The 22582-nt window shown below is 32.6% G+C and overlaps 1 protein-coding gene and 1 pseudogene across 1 annotated transcript; one reads left to right on the forward strand and one right to left on the reverse strand.

The window, feature by feature from the left end:
* The first annotated feature begins 8498 nt into the window (after positions 1 to 8498).
* On the forward strand, positions 8499 to 10587 carry LOC105792515 (transcription initiation factor TFIID subunit 15-like; annotated as a pseudogene).
* Positions 10588 to 16889: 6302 nt separating this feature from the next.
* Positions 16890 to 21364, reverse strand: LOC105792507 (uncharacterized). Its single transcript, XM_012621114.2, has 3 exons — positions 18958 to 21364; positions 18082 to 18389; positions 16890 to 17616 (listed from the first exon to the last, which is right to left on the reverse strand). Exons 1-3 carry the CDS (start codon positions 21297 to 21299, stop codon positions 17282 to 17284), a joined length of 2985 nt encoding a protein of 994 aa, XP_012476568.1. The 5' UTR covers positions 21300 to 21364; the 3' UTR covers positions 16890 to 17281.
* Positions 21365 to 22582: the final 1218 nt, after the last annotated feature.

Raw genomic sequence — 22582 nt, forward strand, 5'->3', positions numbered from 1 at the left:
CCCGCAAAGGTAATCGACATTATCCATAGCTCTAAATTTCTCTTCAAACCACTTGCACCGATCTTTTAGTTATTTTGGACATTCAATCTTTGCTCTATCCATTTCGGCCATGTCATCCAAATCGGGAACAATTGGGTTAGTCAAATTATCCCCAAATTTGGAACTTGAACCCGCAAGGTAATTCACCGGTGCCGAGGTACCGGTTTAGTATTGTTATGATCTGATGGTAACAGGTACCCTTTGTGGATATGCATCTGGTTCGGCATGGACATTTACCAGGGTAATGCCTGGGGGGTATGTAGGGTATTCATTATCATCCCCCGAGTTAACCACAGTGCTTTTCCCTTTTTCGATCCCTCCGGCCAGCAGTTGTGTCAACTGGCTTATTATACTTAGTTGGAATTCTTGTATTTGATCCCTCATGTCTTGCTGTACTTTAGCTGATTGTTCCTGCAGCTGCGCTTGGAACTGATCTTGCATGTCTTTCTGAATTTGTTACAATATCTCTAACCTTTGATCCATGGTTCTGGTTTTACCGCGAGTACCGTAACGATATTCAGTTAGCAAAATCTTGTTGGTTTCCAGGGTAACTATCATAATTTTGATTAATTAGGGTCTTTTTATGAAACTTAATGCATATGATGAAATATAATACTGATGAATGCAAAATGAATGCAAAAAGAGGCGTTGATTCTGGTTCAATTCTATTAGAATAACTTTACTAGAAAACGAATCTCTTTATATAAAACGAATACATTTTACATATACGACATTGCCCTAATACTCAAAGCAAAAACATCGACCCTTTTTCTTCATATCCAGATGTGCCAAAATCAAATCCCGTAAAAGTTTCCAAGAGATACATTTACTATCTCCATTTTTTTTAATCCGGGCTACGATCTATTGCTTGCTCATTCCCGTTATGCTCATTAGCCTTTTCAAGAAAGTCGGGGAGTTGGCGGCTCTAGAATAAACTTTATCGGCTTAGATTCTCGGGCAACGGAATAGAGTTGTGTACTCTTTTACGGTGGGTACCAAATCTACTTTTCCAAAAGTAAAGTAGCTATAGGCGGGATTCCAATACTGGGCCAAAGCTAGGAATAAGTGCTTATCCACTTTGACATCGAGTAGATAAGACAAGTCACCATAGTTACAGTAAAATAACTGTTTGATTTTGTTATCCATTGGTCACATACCTCTTCCAACTCTTGGAGATTATTCTGAGTCAGACTGATGCGAGTGAAATCCTATAATTCTGACATATATCTTTTCGTCCAGCTATCTCTTTTCTTTTATTGTGTCTTCTTGGACCATATCCGGATGGCCGCTTTGTCTTCCACTTTATCAAGAAATCCCTTTCCCATGACAAACTCTCTATTTAGCAACTGAACGTGAATCAACACCCCTTTTCTATGATGAAAATGCAATGCAATCATAACCAAAACAAAACGAAACAAGTTAGTAGATTTCATACAATGTTAGAATTTAAAGCAAGCAAGAAATAATAAATAGAACACCTATTCGGGTGACCACTAGGGGTTTGGTGTGGTTTTACCTAGGTTAGGTTCTTAGGGCTCATTATAAGCGGTTCAATTCTAAAGTAAGGGTACCTAAACTGGCAGATTCCTCGATCCTCACCCATTATAAGCTCATACGGACCGAGTTCAGTTTAAGGGAATATATTTCCCTATGGCTATACGGAGATAAAAATCTCACGAAGACATAGGTACGGATGTATACCAAAAGTGATCCATTATCCTGTACGGAGGTGAAGACCTCACGAAGGAATAGCTTCTCACTTCCACTTAAAAAGGGCAAAATCGAACGATTATGCAATGCAATATGCGAAAATATACCGAGAGACTCGAACCAATAAAGCAAACATAGCATTATGTAACAAAATGATGAAGACCACAAAAATGAAGGATGAAATGCAACAAAGGGATCGTAAATTTAAACCAAATTGTCAATTTTCGACAAAAAGACCAAAAGTAACCAACTTGTGGCTTGACTCTCTTATTTGTCCCCAGTGGAGTCGCCAAGCTATCGAAACTTTTTTTCTTGAAATCGAATTTTTATTAAAAAAAAAATAAGAGTCGCCACCAATTTTTTTTATGAGGTGTGATCGCATCATCTCGTAATTTGATTATTTTAATAAAAGGATTGATTTACTAAAACAATTTTAGTCTACAAAATTCAGAAAATGGGTTCGAGAGTCGGTTACGCACGAGGAAGGATTAGCACCCTCGTTATGCCCAAAATTGGTACCTAATTGATTACTCGATGTCTTAGTATTGAAAATTAAAAATTTGAAGAGAATTTAAAACGTGATCCCACTTTGCATAATGTTATTTTTAATTAAAATCACTTGAATAAATTGAAACGTATGTAAAAGTCCCTCTTATCTCGAGGTAACAAAAGGTCACATACCGTAAGTTAGGACACGACATCTCGAATCATCGAAAATAAGCTTGCTCTTTTATTTTAATTACAATGTAAATCTCATGTGTTTTAATTTTAAAAGAATATTTGGTCATCTAGGTTCAATGAGAAAGTTGAAACCCCATAAGTTAGGGCACGACTTCTCGAATTTCCAAATACGAAACATTGCCTTATTTTTTTTAAAAAAAATTCTACTTTTTTTGAATAATAACAAATGTAATATTTAAAATAATGTGTATTTATCTTATTTGGGGTATAGTATAAAACGGCCAATTATATTTAAACATAATGCATGATGTAGTAATGATGACTATATGGATAGAATATTGGAATGATAAAATATAAATAAATAAAGGTATACTTTAATAATAATAATATAATCATAATAAATAAATAGATAAAGTAACTTAAAAATAAATAAAAATACATGATTGAAAAGACACGACTTGGAAATGTCAAAAATAATAAAAGGAATAATAAAATACCACAAAATAAAATAAAATAAAAATAAAGTAAAATAAAATAAAAAATGAGATAATAATGACAATATAACAATGTGTACAAATATGAGCCATATGGATTTTAAAATAAAAAGCAATGCAATAATAATGAATAGATAAATAAATAAATAAATAATCCCATGAAAAGGCTGAAATTAAATAAATAAAGGATTTAATTGAAATTTAAATGAAACTAGGGATATAAATTACAAATAATAAAAATAGGCTAGTAAGGATTAAAATGTAATGCGCTAAAAAGGACAGGGAGTGAAAAGGAAAATATCCTTTATTCTTATGCGCATCGTTTCTTAGGTGAACCAAAATAAAATAAAAGTGAAATTATATGGTAAAATTTGTAAATATATAAAAATAGGACTAGATTGAAAAATAAATAAAAGGCAAAAGGATCGGGATCGCAAATAACCCATTGGTTGCGAAAGCACGCGGATCTTGGCTACTTTCGGGTCAGGTCTCGGGTTTGAGTCAAAACGACGTCGTTTTGACGTTTGAAAATCGGCCTAAAACGGCGCCGTTTTATACCACCTATTTAAGCCAACAATCTTCTAAAAAAATTCATTTCTGCCTTTAAAATTTTTTTTAAAAAAATCTGAGTGCCCTGTTTTTTTCTCTCAACTTCCCTTTGTCCGGCGAGTGTCCGCCGTGACGGTCGCTGGTCACCGACGATGGATCTGTCGTTCCCAACGGCCGAAAAAATAAAAAAATTTCATTTTGCTCCCCTTTTTTCTGTATAACTCCGATTTGGAGTTGAAATCGCCAAAAATAAGGCCAAAATTCCCAAAAAGGAAAAAACTCTTCAACTCGCGACGCCCTTCGCCTTGGCCTTGGCCGAATCTCCAGGGATTCGACGGCCTTTCGGACCGAAAGAGACGCCGATGGCGGCGTGAAGATGAAAAGGCAGGTAACATTTTCCTTTTCTTTTTTTCACTTATTATTTATTTGCTTCGAGAATAAAATCAGAGAAAAAAATAAAATTGCTACCTTTTGAAACTTGATACTTTTTTTGTATTTCACTCTGTGTGTAAAAAAAATTACAATCTGGTTATGGCTTTTATAACCATAAATTACACTGTTTATTATTTTTTGCTATTATTTCTACTGTTTCTGCTTTCGTTTCTGTTGTCCTTGTTTCTATCTTTTTTCATCCTTTTGCAGGTATCCTTGGAGAGTCAAAGACGGGGCAAAAAGCCTACCTTTTCCATTTTGGTGAAATGGCGGCAAAGGCGCGTCAGGCCTCGGGACGAGCATGCTGACTTGGCATGAGGAACGATGCCAAGGGGTCTAGGGTTTTTTTTTTACTGAAAATGTTTAAGTGTTTTGGGCCACTGGGCTTCTTTTTCATTTGAGTTTGATGTATTTTTTATTTAAAGTCATTTGGGCATGTAAATTTAGACTGTTATTATTTTTATTTTTGGTTTGGTTTGGGCCCAGGAAAAAATGGCCTGTTACAACACTATGAGTCCAAAATCGGCTCGACATCAAAGAATTCTATTGTACGGAGGAAAGATTGTGCAACGTGCTTTAACATACTAACACAAGAAACAATAAAGTGTTAAAATACATAAAGGAACAATAAAAAGAAAAAGAAAACAAAATGAAAACCTAAGGCGTTAAAAATGTTAAAAATGTTTACTATTTCTGTACTCTATTGATGCTCGCATGTCATACTACATTGCATGGGCGGGATGCTTCGAAAGGAGGAAGTATTGGCAGTTTTAACAGCAAACACTGATGGTTTATCTACAAATTAGTGACAGCTTTTATCTGCAAACCTGTCGTGCATTCATAACCACCGGCAGCGTATTAACCTGCAAACACTAGTGTTTTATCCACGATTTTTATTGGTAGCTATTATTTGCAAACCCATTCTGTATTTACAACTACTAGCAGCGCATTAACCTGCAACACTTGTGGTTCAACCACAAATTGGAGTGTCCGGGATATAAGAGTTCCAGAGAACTCTTACTGTGGAGTTTAGCGGTGGGGTAGGACTTATCTTTACTGTTAAACTGAACTTGTATTATATTGCATCGACACGTATAAGCATGATTGTTGAATTGCCTAAAATACTGCTATATTATATTATTGTTACCGTACTGAATACTGTTATTATTTGTTTGGTTTAATAATTTGCACTGATTTTCTTGTGATGGAACTCACATTGAGCGTCGTAGCTCACTCCTCCTTTAATTTTTAGCCTTACAAATAACCCACTAAGTTAGGATGCAGACACGACATCCGGAGGGTCTCGACTCAATTTTAATTATTCATTTATTTTACGATCATTATTGGATTTATTTTATTATTCGAGGACTGTAATATTTTATTTTGAACTACAACATGAGACTTAAGATTTGGGCTTGATTTTATATTGCATGACATCTAATTTAAATTTTAGGAGGCTTAAATATGATTATTAAGTAGTTATACATGAACCCGATTTTTATTAAAAACATAAGTAAATATCACATTTTTCCACTACTAAATTATAATTAAAATTTTGAGAATAATAAATCGGTTTTAACTATGTTTTCTACTAAATTAAACAAATGTTTTAGAATAACTATTTTCAAAACTTCAATAGTTTATTGAGCCATTTCGATGACTAATGTAATCTTGCGAATTCGGGTTTAACATTTAAGTCGGGTTGAGGATGTTACATGTCATGTATATAATGATGTTATTATTTTATTTTAAATGTCACATTAATAAATAATTGTAAAAGAAACATTTTAAAATTATTATAAAAACTATAAATAAAATGACATTGCAATCTCGATATAAGGTTAGGTTATGAAAAGAGTGGAGTGAGAGGTGGAAGGTGCTTGTGATGGGGTAATATGGAAAGAAAGGCGAGCGGAGAAGGTTTAGTTGAAATAGATGAATGGGAAGTTTGGGGTTGGTTTGGGATTAATGAATGTGTTTTATTTTAGCCCATTGAGAGAAGTTAATGGTGTGCTACATATGGATGGCTATGCTTGGGGGGTCATAATTAATATGAAACATGGTTAGCCTAAGGGATTGAAGGGCCTTCTTGGGTTAACAATTAACACTGGTATTGGTGAAGTTTTGGGTTTACTTTAGGTCTCCTCTCCTCAATGCCAATAGTGGCGATGATGGAGTGCTTTCGGGTAATTTGCTGTTTTCTCATGCTTATAACAACTATCTTATTTCTTGCATAAATATTTATATATATTTTTTGAATTTTTATATATCAATGTAAATTTTCTCTTTGGTCGCATTATTCAACCACATCAAAATATAGTTTTGGGTCAGATTAATTTGGTAAAAGAATTACAAATGTCCTTAAGGGTCGGATTGCATTGTCCATTCTACTTAAAAAATGGATAACTTAGTCCCTGTACGTTAGATCAAAGAGCAAATTGGTCATTTTAGTTAAAAATTCCATTCATTTGTTTTGTTAAAAATTGATGTGGGTGGTGGAAAAATCAGATAGTAACATGTGCCTCTTGCTGACGTACAAAAACTAGTTTTTAACAGCAGAAATGAATGAAATTTTTAACAGAAGGACTAAGTTGCTCTTTAATCTAATATACAAGGACCATTTTTCCTATTTTTTTGTATAGAGAGAGCAAAATACGATCTGACTTTTAGTATAGTGGGACTTCATAATACTTTTACCGATCAATTCGAATTATTATTTAATCGATCCAACAAAAAGTTATTATTTAATTACTTTTTTGCCTTAATATACTTGTCATATTTTGATTTTGGTGCTAACAAATTTTCAACTTTAAATTATTATTAACTAAAACATATTATTGATAAAAAGTAAAATATACTAAATTATTGAACACACATGATGTGGATGAAAATTTATGTAACAAATTTATGAAAATTTGATATAAAATTCAGATGAGACTTGGTTGAAATGATAAAACTAAGACGTAAAGATTATGATGTTTTAAGTTGAAATTCTATTATGTGTATCTATTTATATAGATTATATATAAAATAAAACAAAAACAAAAACATCCCTAAAACAATATTTGTTGTTTTGATAAAATAATGAATTTATGATAATTTAATAAATAAGTTGAGACTCAATTGATGAATTACACTAACTCAATTAAACTCTTAAATAATAGTATAAATATTTTAAAAACTTTAAATGCATTAGTTTTTTTAATTTTTTATAAAATTAATTAATTAAAATATTTAAAATGAGTGTATAAAATTAAGCATAAAGAAAAGGCAACTATGAGTCTATGACAACATATATAATTGTGTAAAAGAGAGAGAGAAATAAAAGATTCAATAGCTGTTTCAACCCATGAATTTTTCGATTCAGATGCTTTATTTGAGAATTCAATAACAGTATAAATTTAAAATTTATAAATTATTAAAATGTTATTTATTTATGATTATTTTGTTTGAATAAATAAATTTTAAAAAAATAGGTTATTGAATTCAAATTACAAAATAATAATATTAAAAATAAATAATATCAACCAATGCAATATGGATATCATTTGATTCGTAAACATATATAAATTTTAATAATATAAGCTATAAAATATATATTAGAATTAAATAAAATAAAATTTGAAGTTTATTTTTTAAAATATTTATAATACGGCTATGTGTATTAAATGAAATGAGATTATAAGAATATTTTTTTAAAAATGCATCGTTAAGAGCGTGTTTGAATGAAGAATTTGAAAATTTAAAGATTTTAAATTACTAACATTTTAGATTTCAATAATTCAAAATCTAGCAATTATAATTATTTTGTTTGGATAAATAATTAATTTAAGAAAATTAGGTTATTGATTTTTATGAATTAAAGAATAATTATATTAAAAATAAGTAATATAAAAGTATTCAATTGGTATATAATTAAATTTCTAATATATTTTTAATAATATATATTAGAATTGAATAGAAAATATTTTTGAAGTTTTAATATTGATCTTATAGTGAGACCATGTGTATTAAATAAGATAAAAAATCACCCAAATATAAATTATTTTGATTTTAGACACCTACATTATACAATTCACTTCCAGTGGCCGCAACTTCCTTGTGGATTTGTTTCTACTCGTAAACATGCCTTTGAATGATGTAATTTGGGGAAAAGGAATCTAAGGGTCAGAAGCTTTCAATTGAGTTCCTTACAGCATGTTTGGTTGGCATGAATAGTCATTCCATTCTTTGCTTATTCCCACGCTACAGTAATTACAGCCCTATTCCACCGTTTGGTTCACCGTTTACTGATTCGGGGGTTTTGCTATTACACCCTTATTCCCTCAGCAGCTGTAATAGGTATTCAGGGGTTTTAGCTTGGAATAGCTATTCACCGTTTTCTTCTTCACATTTTGAGACCAAAATAGCCTACCTTCTTCTCCCCAAAAATTTCCCATCGATTTCATATCCTCAAATCAAGCCAAATCGATTCGCCTTCATCTTCTTCCAGCCAAAACAGTAGCGGGAAGGGAGGTAATCTTTTTCTACACTCATCAAGCTTCATCCTCTCCGACGTTTCCCTTCCATTGATTGCAGAGGTAATCTTTTTACTTCTTTTCTTTATTGATTTTTCCTTCTTACGTTTGGGAACTTAAAACCGATTTCTGTCCTCAGCTTCATCTTCTCCTACGTTTCTGCTCTTCATTTTATCAGGAACGAAAAATGTCATCACTTTCACATATTTGATCTTCCAGCACCGCCGCCTGCGCCTCTACTACCAGTGAGAATTCCTTGTCTCCTTTCCTTTAATTTCTACGCTTCAGATCTTTATCTATGCTTCCCAATTATCCTAAATTTTAGCGTTTTTAACCTTTAATTTCTACGCTTCAGATCTTTATCTATGCTTCCCAATTATCCTAAATTTTAGCGTTTTTAATTTATTTAGTTTAAAATTTCGATTTAGCTTTAATCTTTTCTTTTTCCTCTAAAAAATAAGAAAAAGAATTAAGGTGAGATCTATCTGTGTTTATTTCATTGTAATATTAATAAATTTTATAATATTTTCTATTAATGCCACTATGCAGTATCAATTAAGCATTTTTTTACATTTATTTCTAATTATAAATTTAGCGAAGCATTTAATTTTGTTTAGAACTTTCGAGAAGGATTTTGATGAGGTGAAGAAACTATGGCAAGCAATTCAGAAAGAAGATACCCTACAAATGGTTCCGTCTATGTTTGTAATTTACCTGAGGGAACTGATGAAAGTATGTTAGCCGAGTATTTTCGAACCATTGGCTTGCTAAAGGTATTCATAAAGCTTTGATGTAAAAACAAAATGTGTGCAGCTGTTTGTGTTATCTGCCACTTATTATCGTATTTTTACTGATTTTATAGAAAGATAAGCGAACTGGTCGACCTAAGGTATGGTTATACCGAGATAAAGTGACAAATGAGCCAAAAGGTGATGCGACGGTTACTTATGTGGATCCACATGCTGCATTAGCTACTGTTGAATGGTTTAATGACAAGGATTTCCATGGGAGCATAATTGGTGTTTTTATGGCAGAGAGTATGAGTAGTAATGCTGGTGTAGATGTTCCAACTACAACTGTTGATGGTGGTGGATTTGAGGACGATGCAGCAAAGGAAATGGATGGGGGTGGTGGAAGGGGTAGAGGTCGGCTTGATTCTTCAGGGAAGATGTGGCAACAGGAGGGCGATTGGCTCTGTCCGAATACAAGGTCTGTGATGTGATATTGGTGAGCAGCTTCTTCTTGCTCTTTTTATAACTTTTCCTTCCAGTTGTCTTTACCTCTGATTGTTATGTCCATAATTCATATAGTATATATTTTTTCTGGTTGCAGTTGTTCCAATGTCAATTTTTCATTCCGTGGTGTGTGCAATTGATGTGGAACTGCTCGACCTGCAGGTGCATCTGGTGGCGAAGGGTCTGGTGGTTGTAGGCGAGGTTGTGGTGCTCCTGATTCTGGTGGTCATGGCTGAGCAGTAGCTGCTACCGGTGGACTTTTTGGCCCAAATGATTGGCCTTGCCCTATGTATGACTTCTAATGCTCAAGTGAATATTTATTTTTTTTGGTCCTTGTGTGGTCGTAGGGAAGTCAATATTTCCTTTTAGTTTTTCTGTTTATTTGGTATAAAGGAGAGCACCATTGTTTATTTTGCTGTATTGTGCAAATTGGTTAGGAGCCACTAAGGATGGTTTTTATGGTGCTTTAAATGTTTTAACATTTCCAACTCTACCAATGTTAAGAAATGCTGGTGTGTTTTTATATTTGAATGCAAAGTCATCTTTTGCGCAGTGTTATTTATGTTAATTCTTTGAATTTCTGTTTAACAGGTGTGGTAACATCAACTGGGCTAAGCGTATGAAATGCAATATTTGCAACACTAATAAACCTGGTCAGAATGAGGGCGGTGTGAGGTATTGATAAGTAATTGATATATTTGAATCTTAGATACAAATCTCATGGATACTTTCATTGAAAAATTGATCTTTTGTCTTTGTATTGTTGATTTGCTTTTCTAGGCTGGCTTTGTGTAGCTGATCATTTATCTTAATTCCAGCAGCAAACAAGCTGATTTTCCAATGTTTCTATTTCATATAAATGCACTTTGTAAGACTTCTTTGGCACATGAAATGACCATATTAATTCTTTTCATGGATTTTTCTCTCAAACCTTTCTACTTATTGTTGTTGTTGATCTTCTGATAGACATTATTACTATTTACATTTTTTAAGCAAACCAATGTCAAGTATTGATTTTGAGTTTAGAAAAGCAAAGATACTCCACATCTATAACTGGATGTAATTGATGAGTGTTAGATATAGGTATGTACTTGACATACCCTTGAGTGAATTCACCAATTTTATATTCTGATTCTACTCGAGTAAATGTCATTAAGTTACCTTGTCCAAAAGATGAATTTGCCTCAGCAACATTTGTCAAAGTCCTTGTGCATATTTGAGATGGTCTTAATTTGACAGAAAATGAAGTATAGTTTAACTCTCCTTGCGGTTTACTTGGCTTTTCTTAGCACTTGGCTGATCTATGTACAGGCATCCCAATATATAATATGATCATTTCTGCAAATGAAATTATAATCCAAATGTTGCACATCAAAGTTACCAAAAACAACCTTCCAATTCTCCATTTGATAAGTTGCACAGTAATGGGTCTCTGCTCCATGCTAAAAGCAATCCAATTCCTTCAGAATACTTGAAAAACAAACAAAACGGTAAAAGTACTATAGAAGCCATTATATTAGGAGTTGCATTGTATTTTGCCATCTCCACTGGAAAAATGAGTAAATTACTCCTTATACATTAAATCAAAAAGTAAATTAGTCTTTTTATTAATATATGAATATTATGTTTGTTAATATATGAATATATGAATATTATGTTTTGATATTATGGCATATAAACTAATGAAATTATGTAACTTTTTGTTAATATATGAATATTATGTTTGGATGTAAAATATAATTCTCAAGTTATTTATTAATTCTAATATTTTTGTTTTTATTATAGAATAATTAAATTATTTGTTTCACTAATGATTTAGCACATTAAATATGTATTATGGTTTAAAAATAATAAAATAGATTATATATTATTTTTATAGTATTATATATTATGATTTTAGTAAATTCATATAAGGAATAATTATATTAAGAATTTTATTAAATTATATATTTTTATTAAATTATATTTAATAATAATTATATTAAAATATGATTAAATTATTTATTATTTATATTAATAATATTATTAAAATTTAATAACAATAACAATAATCATTTACCTAAAAAAATTCTGCTAAGGGTATTCTAGTCATTTTAGTTTTTTCCCTATGCTATTACAACATCATTCCATTTAACCAAACACAAGAATACTATTACAGTTCTATTCCATTCCATTCAACCAAACAATTGAATTACTATTACAGTTCTATTCCATTACACCTCTATTCCATTACAGCTCTATTCAATTACAGTTCTATTCCATTACAGCGAACCAAACGTGCCCTTAATGTTTGGACATCATTTGAGAAAGGCTTCAGATGACCTATTCTACTATATGCTCCTACATAAAAAGCTTGTAGGTTACCGGTTAAAAAAGAGTTTTTAAGGGTTTAATTTTAAGAATTTTGGTAAAATGTTCTATATTTGGTAAATCCAAAATGTTTATTATTTTAGTAAATTGTTAGATATTTTAGTAAATACATATAAAATTGGTAAATAATAGAAATATTGAAGTCTTAGATATTTTCAGTAAATTCAAAGAAATTTTGATAAATTTATATAAACTTTGGTAAATAGTTAAAGATTTTGGTAATTGTTAAGATTGGTATAGGGTTAGAAATTTTGGAAATAATGGTAAAATCTTAGAAATTTTGTAAAGCCTCATAAATATTAGTAAATCTATAGAAATTTAGATAAATCGTTAGATATATTGGTAAATCGTAAATATTTTGGAAAAGTCCTTGAAAATATTAGAAAATTGTTAGATATATTAGTAAATCGTTAGATACATTAGTAAATCTTTAAATATTTTGGTAAAGTCATACAAATTTTGGTAATTGTTAAGACACGGTATAGGGCTTAGAAAATTTGGAAATATTGGTTAAATCTTAAAAATTTTGTTAAAGTCTCATAAATATTGGTAAATCAATAGAAATTTTGGTAATTCGTTAGATATTTTCGTAAAACATTAAAATTTTAGTAAATTGTTAGATGTTTTGGTAAAACCTTAACAATTTTGTAAGGTGTGCCTCATATTCTTCTCTCAGTTAAACTCTATTTTTTTCCCAATTAGACTATAATTATATTTTAGTATGATTAGAACTCTAATCTTAGCCTATTTAAAGGGCCTTGTATCCCTATTTTGATACGCCAATTAGCAAGGGCTTTTCTTTAAAGCTAATATGATGTAGTCGCATATGAATTTTAGTGAGAGTTTCGTGGTAATTATGGAGTGTATTTATACCCCTTTTGTGGGTGTCCTATGAGATTTAGAGTTTTGTTTACCGACTTGCTATTCGGGATTTTGAGTATTTGTATTCGGGGTTTTGGGTAATCTACGTTTAGTACATTAAGGTTTATTTTCTCTATATTATACTATCTTTTGCTTACTTATTTAGTGAAAAGAAGAAACTTCATTTTCCTATGGTTTTTCCCTTTTTGAGGGTTTTCCACGTAAAATATTTGTATTCGTTATTCTCCACTTTTACTATCTCGTTATTTATACAGGTCGATCCCCAATAAATTTGTATTAGAGCTACGGTTCAGCTTCCGCAGATCGACTCGTTCGGTGACACAACAATGATTTTGGATATCGAGAAGTTCGATGGATCATGAATTTTAGTTTCGGATAATGTGGTTGATGACAAGGGTGATGATTCTTTACTCTCCAGACAATTCGGTTGAAGGTGGTGTCGTGTCAAATGTCAAGCATATGTCTGATTTAGAGAAGAATCTCACCCCTTTTTTGGTTTTTAGAACTTGAATAGTTCAGAGAATGTTTTGAAGCAAGATTAGTCGTAGAGGGTTACAGTCAAGTGGAGAGAATTGATGTTTTCTCTCATGTTTGGGCATTACTAGCCCTTGTTGCATTATACAACTTTGATTTGAAGACTAGGAGTCTTTCAGTTTCCAAGTTCAAACACAGTTTATACTTGGTTGACATTCTCTAAAATTCAAGTTAGGCCCATGACGAGGCATGAAAAAGGAGGTGTGATAAATATGAGTCAATGTGGAGAGTTGTGCGGTGTGCCTCGTATTTTTTCCCAATTAAACTGTGTTATTTTTTCCCAATTAGACTCTAATTATTTCGGGGATATTTTAGTATGATTAGAACTCTAATCTTAGCCTATTTAAAGGGGCCTTATATCCCTGTTTTGATATGCCAATCAACAAGGGCTTTTCTTTAAATGCGACAAGATGTATTTTGGTGAGAGTTTCGTGGTGATTATGGAGAGTATTTTATACCTCTTTTGTGAGTGCCCTATGAGATTTAGAGTTTTGTTTACTAGTTTGCTCTTCAGGATTTTGAGCTTAGTATTCGGGGTTTTAGGTAATGTACGTTTAGTACATTTAGCTTTATTTTCTCTATATTATACTCTCGTTTGTTTACTTATTTAATTAAAAGTCGAAGCCTCTTTTGCATGTGGTTTTTCCCTCTTTGATGGTTTTCCACATAAAATATCTGTATTCGTTATTCTTCACTTTTACTATCTCATTTTTTATCAATTCAGCTTCTGCAGATCGACTCGTTTGGTGACACAACAATGATTTTGGATATTGAGAAGTTTGATGGTTCACGAATTTCAATTTTGTTGATGGTTCACGAATTTCAATTTTGGATAATTATGGAGGTAGATAATGTGGTCGATGATAAGGGTGATGATTATTTACTCTCCAGATAATCCGGTTGAAGGTGGTGTCGTGTCAAATGACAGGCATGTGTCTGATTTAGAGAAGAATCTCGTCTCTTTTTTGGTCTTTAGGACTCGAATGGTTCGTAGAATGTGTTGAGGCAAGGTTGGTCGTAGAGGGTTACAGTCACGTGGAGAGAATTGATGTTTTCTCTCCTGTTCGGGTATTGCTGGCCCTTGTTGCATTATACAACTTTGATTTGAAGACTAGGAGCCTTTCAGTTTCCAAGTTCAAACATGGTTTAGACTTGGTTGACATTCTCCAAAATTCGAGTTAGGCCCATGGCGAGACATGGAAAAGGAGGCGTGATAAATATGAGTCAAGGTAGAGATTTGTGGAGTGTGCCTCGTATTCTTCTCCCAGTTAAACTATGTTATTTTTTTCCCAATTAGACTCTGATTATTCTAGGGATATTTTAGTATGATTAGAACTCTAATCTTAGCCTATTTAAAGGGGCCTTATATCCCTATTTTGATACGCCAATCAACAAGGACTTTTTTTTAAAGGCGACAAGATGTAGTCGCATGTGAGTTTTGGTGAGAGTTTCGTGGTGATTATGGAGAGTATTTTATACCACTTTTGTGAGTGCCCTATGAGATTTAGAGTTTTGTTTACCAGCTTGTTTTTTTGGATTTTGAGCTTTGTATTCGAGGTTTTGGGTAATGTACGTTTAGTACATTTAGGTTTCTTTTCTCTATATTATACTCTCATTTGTTTACTCATTTAATGATAAGCCGAAGCCTCTTTTGCCTATGGTTTTTCCCTCTTTGAGGGTTTTCCACGTAAAATATTTGTGTTCGTTATTCTCCAGTTTTACTATCTCGTTGTTTATACGGGTTGATCTCCAACAAATTTTGGTAATTTTTTAGATATATCGATAAATCCTTAGAAATATTTGTAAATCGTTAGATATTTTGGTAAATCCTTTGAAATTTTGGTAGAGTCTCTTAAATATTGGTAAATTGATAGAAATTTTGCGAAATTGTTAGAAATTTTGGTAAAGCATTAGATATTTTGGTTCAACTTTAGAAATATTGGCAATTTATTAGATACATTGGTAAGTACTTAGAAATTTGGTAAATTGTTAGATATTTTGGCAAAATCATAGAAATTTGGGTAATTGTTAAGACTTGATATAGTGTTTAGAGAATTTGAAAATATTGGTAAAGTCTCATAAATATTGAAAATACATAGAAAATTTGGCAAATTGTTAGATGTATTGGTTAGTTCTTAGAAATATTAGTAAATCGTTAAATATATTAGTAAATCGTTAAATATATTGGTATATCCTTAGATATTTTGGTAAAGTTGTTTATTTCATTGAAAATGATTTCTAGAAAATGATTTACTTTTTGGAAAAGCTAACATTTTCGGTGTTTGGATGAGTCCGTAAAATATTTTCTCGTTGTTTGTTAGATTTCTTAAAATATTTTATAAAGTTGTTTTCAATGAAACAAACATACAATTGAGATTTTCTTATTTTTCATTGTTTAATTGAATTTATATTTATTTATAATTTTATATTTTACATTGTTTTCGCATATATTAAAAATATTATGTTAAATTCAGTTCATTACAACGTCATTTTTAATTACATGACTACCAAGTGAGTATTTTTTATTTAAAATGTAACCTCAACAAAATTGACAAAAAATTAACGATGTCAATAATTGCACTTGATTTTCAAATTTGAAAAGTAAATTGACTAAATTCTTGAATATAAAAGTACAAAGACTAAATTGCAAATCATGAAGTGTACGTAGACTTATGACATATTGTAACATTTATACTACAAAACATTTATTATTAATATATTTATAATTGTAATAAATATTTTTATTAAAATATTAATATTGAATATTTTAATAATATGTGAATAATATTATTTAAAATTATTAAAATAAAATTGAAGTATTAAATAATTTATTAAAATAATAAATTATATTTATTATATTAATAGTTTATTATATGACTAAATATAAATAATTAAATATGTATGTTTAATAATATTGAAAATATAATATTTAATAATTTTAAGTATTTTTAAAATAAAATAAATTTTATTATCAATATAATAATATTAAGCTTAATTTAAGTTAATTTTTGTATAAAATAAAATTATTTATAGAGTAGCTCTTTTTCGAAAAATAATTTACGCTTTTCAAAAGGGTAAGTCATTTTACAGGAAAAATGACTTATTTTACATTTGTAAGTCATTTTTTGTTGATTAAGCTGTTTTCTGTGAAACAAACACAGAAGAATACAGAAAATATTTTCCGAAAAACTTACTACATCTTATCTTTTTTTTGTTGTTGTTTTGTTTTGTTTGACTTAATTTCACTTGTAAGATATGTAAATGAAGATTTTGGTTTCATCGTGAAACGTAATTAACAATGTTATCCAAAGTTGAAAATGTCGTTACATTTTTACAAATTAGAAATTTTATTTGTTTAGTTTTATTTTTAAAATTTATTCCCTAGTTTTTATATTTTTAAATTCAAATCTAATTACCCCTTTCTATAGATTTACGAAGAACAGACATTATTTAATTCTAAAATTCATAATTTTCAAGAATTTAATTAATTCTAAAAATAGTCCATGTACAACTATTGGATTTCAATAATAGAAGTTAAAAATGAAGGACAACTTTTAATTTCAAAGTTGATAAACTTGGATGGTGGAACTCCAATCTGTTTTGCAAATACCGAATCTGTCATTTTGTCAAAGTAGTAGTGAAAACAAATGCAAATCCTCTGCCAGCTTACATTTCCTAACAATAAACCCTAAACCTCTTTTTGTGGTGAAGAAAACAGGGTGTTCCAACTGGTGTTGTAGTTTCCATTTGACAAAAACACCACCCATCGTATGCCTGGGTTCAAAAACGCAAAGCCTGCACTTACCTCTTCTTATTTCCTTTCTATCACTTCTCTTTCTCATTCAGTGTCAAGATGAGCATCAGCAATGGCATAGATTCCCTTCTTGCTTTTAACTATCGAATGACTTTTTGTCTTGATATCGAGTTTATCCAAGTCGCCAGCTATTCCCAAGTAGCCATATAACACGTCTTCCAACTTGTGTTGCGTTTCTCCACTGTTGCAATTGACTCGCTGAAACTCATCCCTCCCGTGTTTGTTCTCTGCGTACAACTTATGAAGTCTCTCGGCTTCCTGTAGCCCTGAAAAGGTTCCGTGGAAGATAACTACCATAATACTCTGATTTACCGGTTTCCCACGACACACCTTTGATATCCCCCGACCAAACCCTGCCTCTGCAATTAAAGAAAAGCAAAAAACACAGGAAAAGAAACCAGTGTATCACATAAGAATTAGTCCTACGATGGGGTAATCATGAAAGGCAAGCTTGTTGTGAAAGGGGAGAACTAAATCGAGCGAGTTTTGAAAGCATAGATCAATATGACTAGCCAAATGACAAGCACTGGGCTCCACAAAAGATTTGGCCATACCAATCTAAAATCATAATGATGAAGTTAAAAATCTGAATATTTGTGTCCTACCATGATTTGGAACATGGGCAATGATGAAATGGGATCACAAAATCCGAACAAAGGTTTTAAGAAATAATTTGTTACGAAAATAGTTCCATGAGAACTTTGATGTAAAAAGATATTATTTGTCAATGAGGACCGACAGAGGAAACCATATGAATTTTATCATTTTAATATCACTAAAACATAGTGATACCAGCAGCTACCATTATTGTAAAGGTGACTTACCCCTGAGAAATGCCTCAAGCTCCTCGATACTTACAACAATTCGATCACCTGAATTTGTAGTTCCTATAGAACCGTTATGCAAGATAACAACAGGAGGCCAGACAACAAGATCTTCCTTCATAGCCAAGGCTTCAGCATCCGGCAGTGTCTTAGGGGACCATATACCTTTAGAAACTGCCATTGGGTCCCATCCCATCAACAAACAAAGGGCTTTGTGCAAACCCATGTGCTCTACTCTACACCCAACCTTTTGGGAAGCGAAGGCATGCATCGCTAAGCTTAGAGTATTGACAAAATCTTCGGATTTGCTGATAGACCAAGACAGTCAAGTACTCATTAAAGGAGTATGTTTAAAACCAAAATCAGTCAACAAAGAGCAAATTGTAGAAGGCTAGAAGCATCATTTCAACCAAGTTTGGTGAGAGTTATAGGACAAGAGAGTCAATAACTTGTGTCATAAAAAGTGAAAGGTTATTCACAAATCAGAAGCTTATATTTATATATTGACAATCATTTTCATTACTTCACTAATGGGCGTATTTCCCATCTCTATAATATTCCGATGAAAAAGGACATCTTTCTAACTCCGCATTTAATCAAAGCATAGAACTATAATAATTCTAAAGACCAGGAGAAAAAACTATCCCAAGTCCAAAGAGGTCAGAGAGTGAAACACAGCTCATCATAAAAACAACTGACCACCATCTTATGCTCGAGAATGGAAAATGTGTTAGAAAGACAATGACAAACTTGTCATGTTGCATATGCTGCTAAGTAACCATTTAGCTCATATAGTTCACTGGTCATGGAATAAACAGTAAATTGAATTCAAAGAGGCTGCTCTCTAAACAAATACCAAAGGTGTAGATGACAAACCTGCCACATACACAGCATTTTATGGTCTCAACTTCTCCTTTATTTGTGTATTTCCTTCTTTGAGCTGGGTTCTCATTCAACACTTTGACGAATTTAAAATAAGCGCGATGTATTAGCTGCTCAAACTCATCGGAGTCCTCAGGTGGCACAGTCCTTCCACGTTTCACAGGATGTGAAACAACACCTCGAGCTTGAACCCTTTTGCAAAACTCAATAACCTTTTCCTTTGCCAGTTTGCTCGGTTTATGCCTTTCAATCCTAGGCATGGAAATTGAACTATGAACTTGATAAGATGGCCCTAAACGCTGTATTACAGTTGTCCTATTATGGTGAACTTGACAAGATGGCCCCAATCGTTGCTTTATGCTTTTCCTATGCGGAGGATAAGGATAATTAACTCGACAAGGCCCCCCCAAACGCTGCTTTATACTTTTCCTATTAGTGAGTTGCGTAAATTCTAGCATATGAGGAGAGTTCCTTGGAAGACTGGAATCTTCGTCACTATATCGTTGACCTTGATATCCGATATCAAGAATCTCATCATCTGAGGCATCAGAAGTTTGAGTTAATGTACTAATCCGACTCTCTATAATCTTTCTCAGGTCGATAATACGTTTCTTAGGATGTTCCATTGAAGACTGGCTATTGATGCATACCTCCTCTGATGCTGAAATATGTGGGGTGCTACCTTCATTGGTACTGACATCATCATCATTCGGAAAGGGATAGATTTCCATGGCACAATCTTGCTGCAACTGCTGCATTTCACCACGAAAATATGCTTCCTTGTCATCCTGAGGATAACACATTCTTGAACCCAGAACTTCAGTTTCTTGCTCCATCACCGGCGATTCTCCATTCAAACCAAAATGATGACGAGGTAAGGAATGGCTGAAATCATCTTGTATTTGCAGCTCTTCACCATGCGAAGGCGTTACATTTAGTTTAGGATAATGGGTCATCCTAGAACCCAGAAGCTCATTTGCTTGCTGTTTATCATCGGGTTCAACAATAAAATCAAGATAGCGTTGGGGTAAAGCAAGAGTATGATCTGCAGATAACTCCGGTCTTTCAACTTCCGAAAGCGCCATCTTCTGGCCCTTAGGACGAGTCGTCCTTGAACTGAAAACATCATTTGTTTGCTCCGTTACATGTGATTCTCTGACGAAGGTTTGAGCTAAAGAATGGCCTTCAGCATGTAAAGGAACTCTCTTTGGACTCGGATGACATTTCATCCTGGAGCCGAAATTCTCATTATATTGCTTCATCTCATCATGTGATTCTCGACTGAAATGAGCATAACGTTGTAACTGCTGGGTTTCACTACGAAAAACCTCTCCATTTTGGCTCTTACCGCCATTAAAACAACTACCAACAACCTCAATTTCTCGCTCCAGATTCCTATGTGCCTTTTCCTTTACATCAGGAGAAAGTTGAGGAAATCGCCGCCTTTCACCATGGAAAAGAGCTCCCTTTGGGCTACAAAAATGATTCATCTCAAGACCCACAACTCTCTCTCCTTCTCCACTAAAACCAACATAATGTTGAGTTAAAGCATAATTGCTACAATCTTCTCTCCGAGGAAGCATCTCCCCATGCAAAACTTCTCTCTTTTTCTCAGTCATATACTGTTGTGGTAAAGAAATACGTGGCTCCATATCCATGGCCCCGCTTTTCCCTGAGCCATCGATTTTATCTACGATAGAATCAATAGCACTGGCTCTCGCTCTTACACTTTCCATCTTCCTATAAGCTGATTCAGTAACTTCCTCGGTCCTCCTAATCCGGCTCATGGCCTTTTGAAATATCACTGACGAAGAATCGAAACCCAATTTTTCTCCAAACCCATCAAAACCAACTGTTCCACCGATCATTCCCTCCTTTCCAATATCTTGGTATCCAAAACCTTCGCCATTGTTGATAAAACCCGACTTCACTTCCTTCAAATGTAGTGGCCTTGAACCAACGAAGCGATTTTCTTCAGTTAAATCAATCCCCATTGGACTCATCGAATAAGGCGACGATGTTTCATCGTTCGGCATGGTTGGTTTGGGCTTACTAGCCGCCGCTGCCTCTTTCCCGGGACAATCGGATAAGAGACGGTTCCATTGGAACTTGGTGGATGTTGATTGGTGTTGGCGCCGCAGTGATTCGTTAAACTCGGAAAGCTTTTTCATGCAGAGTTCGCTTTCATTATCATCTTCATGGTTACTCCTGGCATACTGTAGTTGTTTCTTCGAAAGGGACGACTGCTCCGGTTCCAAGCGTTTCGAGCCGGACAAAGGGTCCCGGTGACGTGAACGTGGATACGGGTATCTTGAACCCGATCTCGTGGACGACATAACGGTGAAACAGGGGAGGGCGATGGAAACCCTAAAATTAAAGAGGGAAAACGGGATGTTTCAAAATCTCAAAAATTGAAGAAGGGTTAGTTTCATGGCGAAGTTGCAGTGTGAGAAGTGGGAATAAAGAGAGGATAAAATCGTGAATTTAGGAAGAGGCTTGTGGGGCACGCTTCTGAGTTGGGCTGCTTCTGCTGGGCCTTTCAAATCAATGGGTTAGACTCAAGACTCGTGGCATTATTATTTTCTTTTAAGAGAACACATGGCAATATTCTTTATTGTTTTACACTTTATGCTTGGAGAATTGGGCTTTGAAAATAATATTAATCTGAATTTAATCATTTTAAATAATTCTTTACCTTTTTTGTAGTTAGTATATTATCATCAATTTATTTTTTTATCTGTAATTTTATGATTCGTGTTCGAATTCGTAATTATTTCTTTCAATAATGTCATCTTTAAGTTCGAACTCTTAGGATCTAGTGCCCTAAGTGTAATTTATTCTTCATTTGTACTTGTAATTTTTCAAACAATTTGATTTAAATAAAATTCCATTATTCACATTAATATCGTTTGTATTTGTCCTCAACAATTTTGTACAAAAACAAAATGTAAGTAAATATTAGCTCATGATTACCTATTGTTTAACTAATACTAAGTTGGATTACGTGGTCGAATTGTAAGGTAAGAATACAGTTTGTATTAGTAGGTAATATTCATAATTTGATGAGTCAAAATTGAGCAAATTGGTTAAAGAACTATTATGCTTCTATCAAATCCGAATGGAGAGATATATTATCTTGAGTATCAGATTGGTTAACTTCTAGAAGATGGAGACATCGATGTGATTATCTAGATTGACAATACGTTGGATAGGACCTAAGTTGAATTAAACTATAGATACGTTTATGGATTAATTCTCTTGTGACGTTCATAGCGTGATTTACCTCTATCCTAAGTGATTGACTATGTGTGCTTAACTCATATACTTTAATGTATTAAAACTTAAGTTTGAATAATTACAAAACCAAAAATCGGTACGTTGGGTATATGACTTTTGCATAACACAACTTCATTTACAATAGTAAATTTCATAGCCGAATAAAGGAAAAATGATATCCTCTAATTGACAAGTTAAATGAAAAAGTAAAGCGATCATAGATCATTTATCTAGAACAAATAATTTAATTATTATTTGTTAGTACTTCATTTATTTAATGAAGGAATATGTAATAGTTATTATGTGATAAAAAATTATATTTGCTAGTGATTTTAATAGAATG

The sequence above is a fragment of the Gossypium raimondii genome, chromosome 7 (assembly GCF_025698545.1).
Source record: "Gossypium raimondii isolate GPD5lz chromosome 7, ASM2569854v1, whole genome shotgun sequence".
In the NCBI taxonomy this organism is placed as follows: domain Eukaryota; kingdom Viridiplantae; phylum Streptophyta; class Magnoliopsida; order Malvales; family Malvaceae; genus Gossypium; species Gossypium raimondii.

What these genes read in the sequence shown, in the direction of transcription:
- LOC105792507 (XM_012621114.2), bottom strand. Translation starts at nt 21,299, where the DNA reads ATGTCGTCCACGAGATCGGGTTCAAGATACCCGTATCCACGTTCACGT. An exon ending in AAATGCTGTGTATGTGGCAG is followed by an intron (nt 18,390 to 18,957) that starts GTTTGTCATCTA and finishes TTGGTCTATCAG; the next exon opens with CAAATCCGAAGATTTTGTCA. An exon ending in GCTTGAGGCATTTCTCAGGG is followed by an intron (nt 17,617 to 18,081) that starts GTAAGTCACCTT and finishes CTTTAATTGCAG; the next exon opens with AGGCAGGGTTTGGTCGGGGG.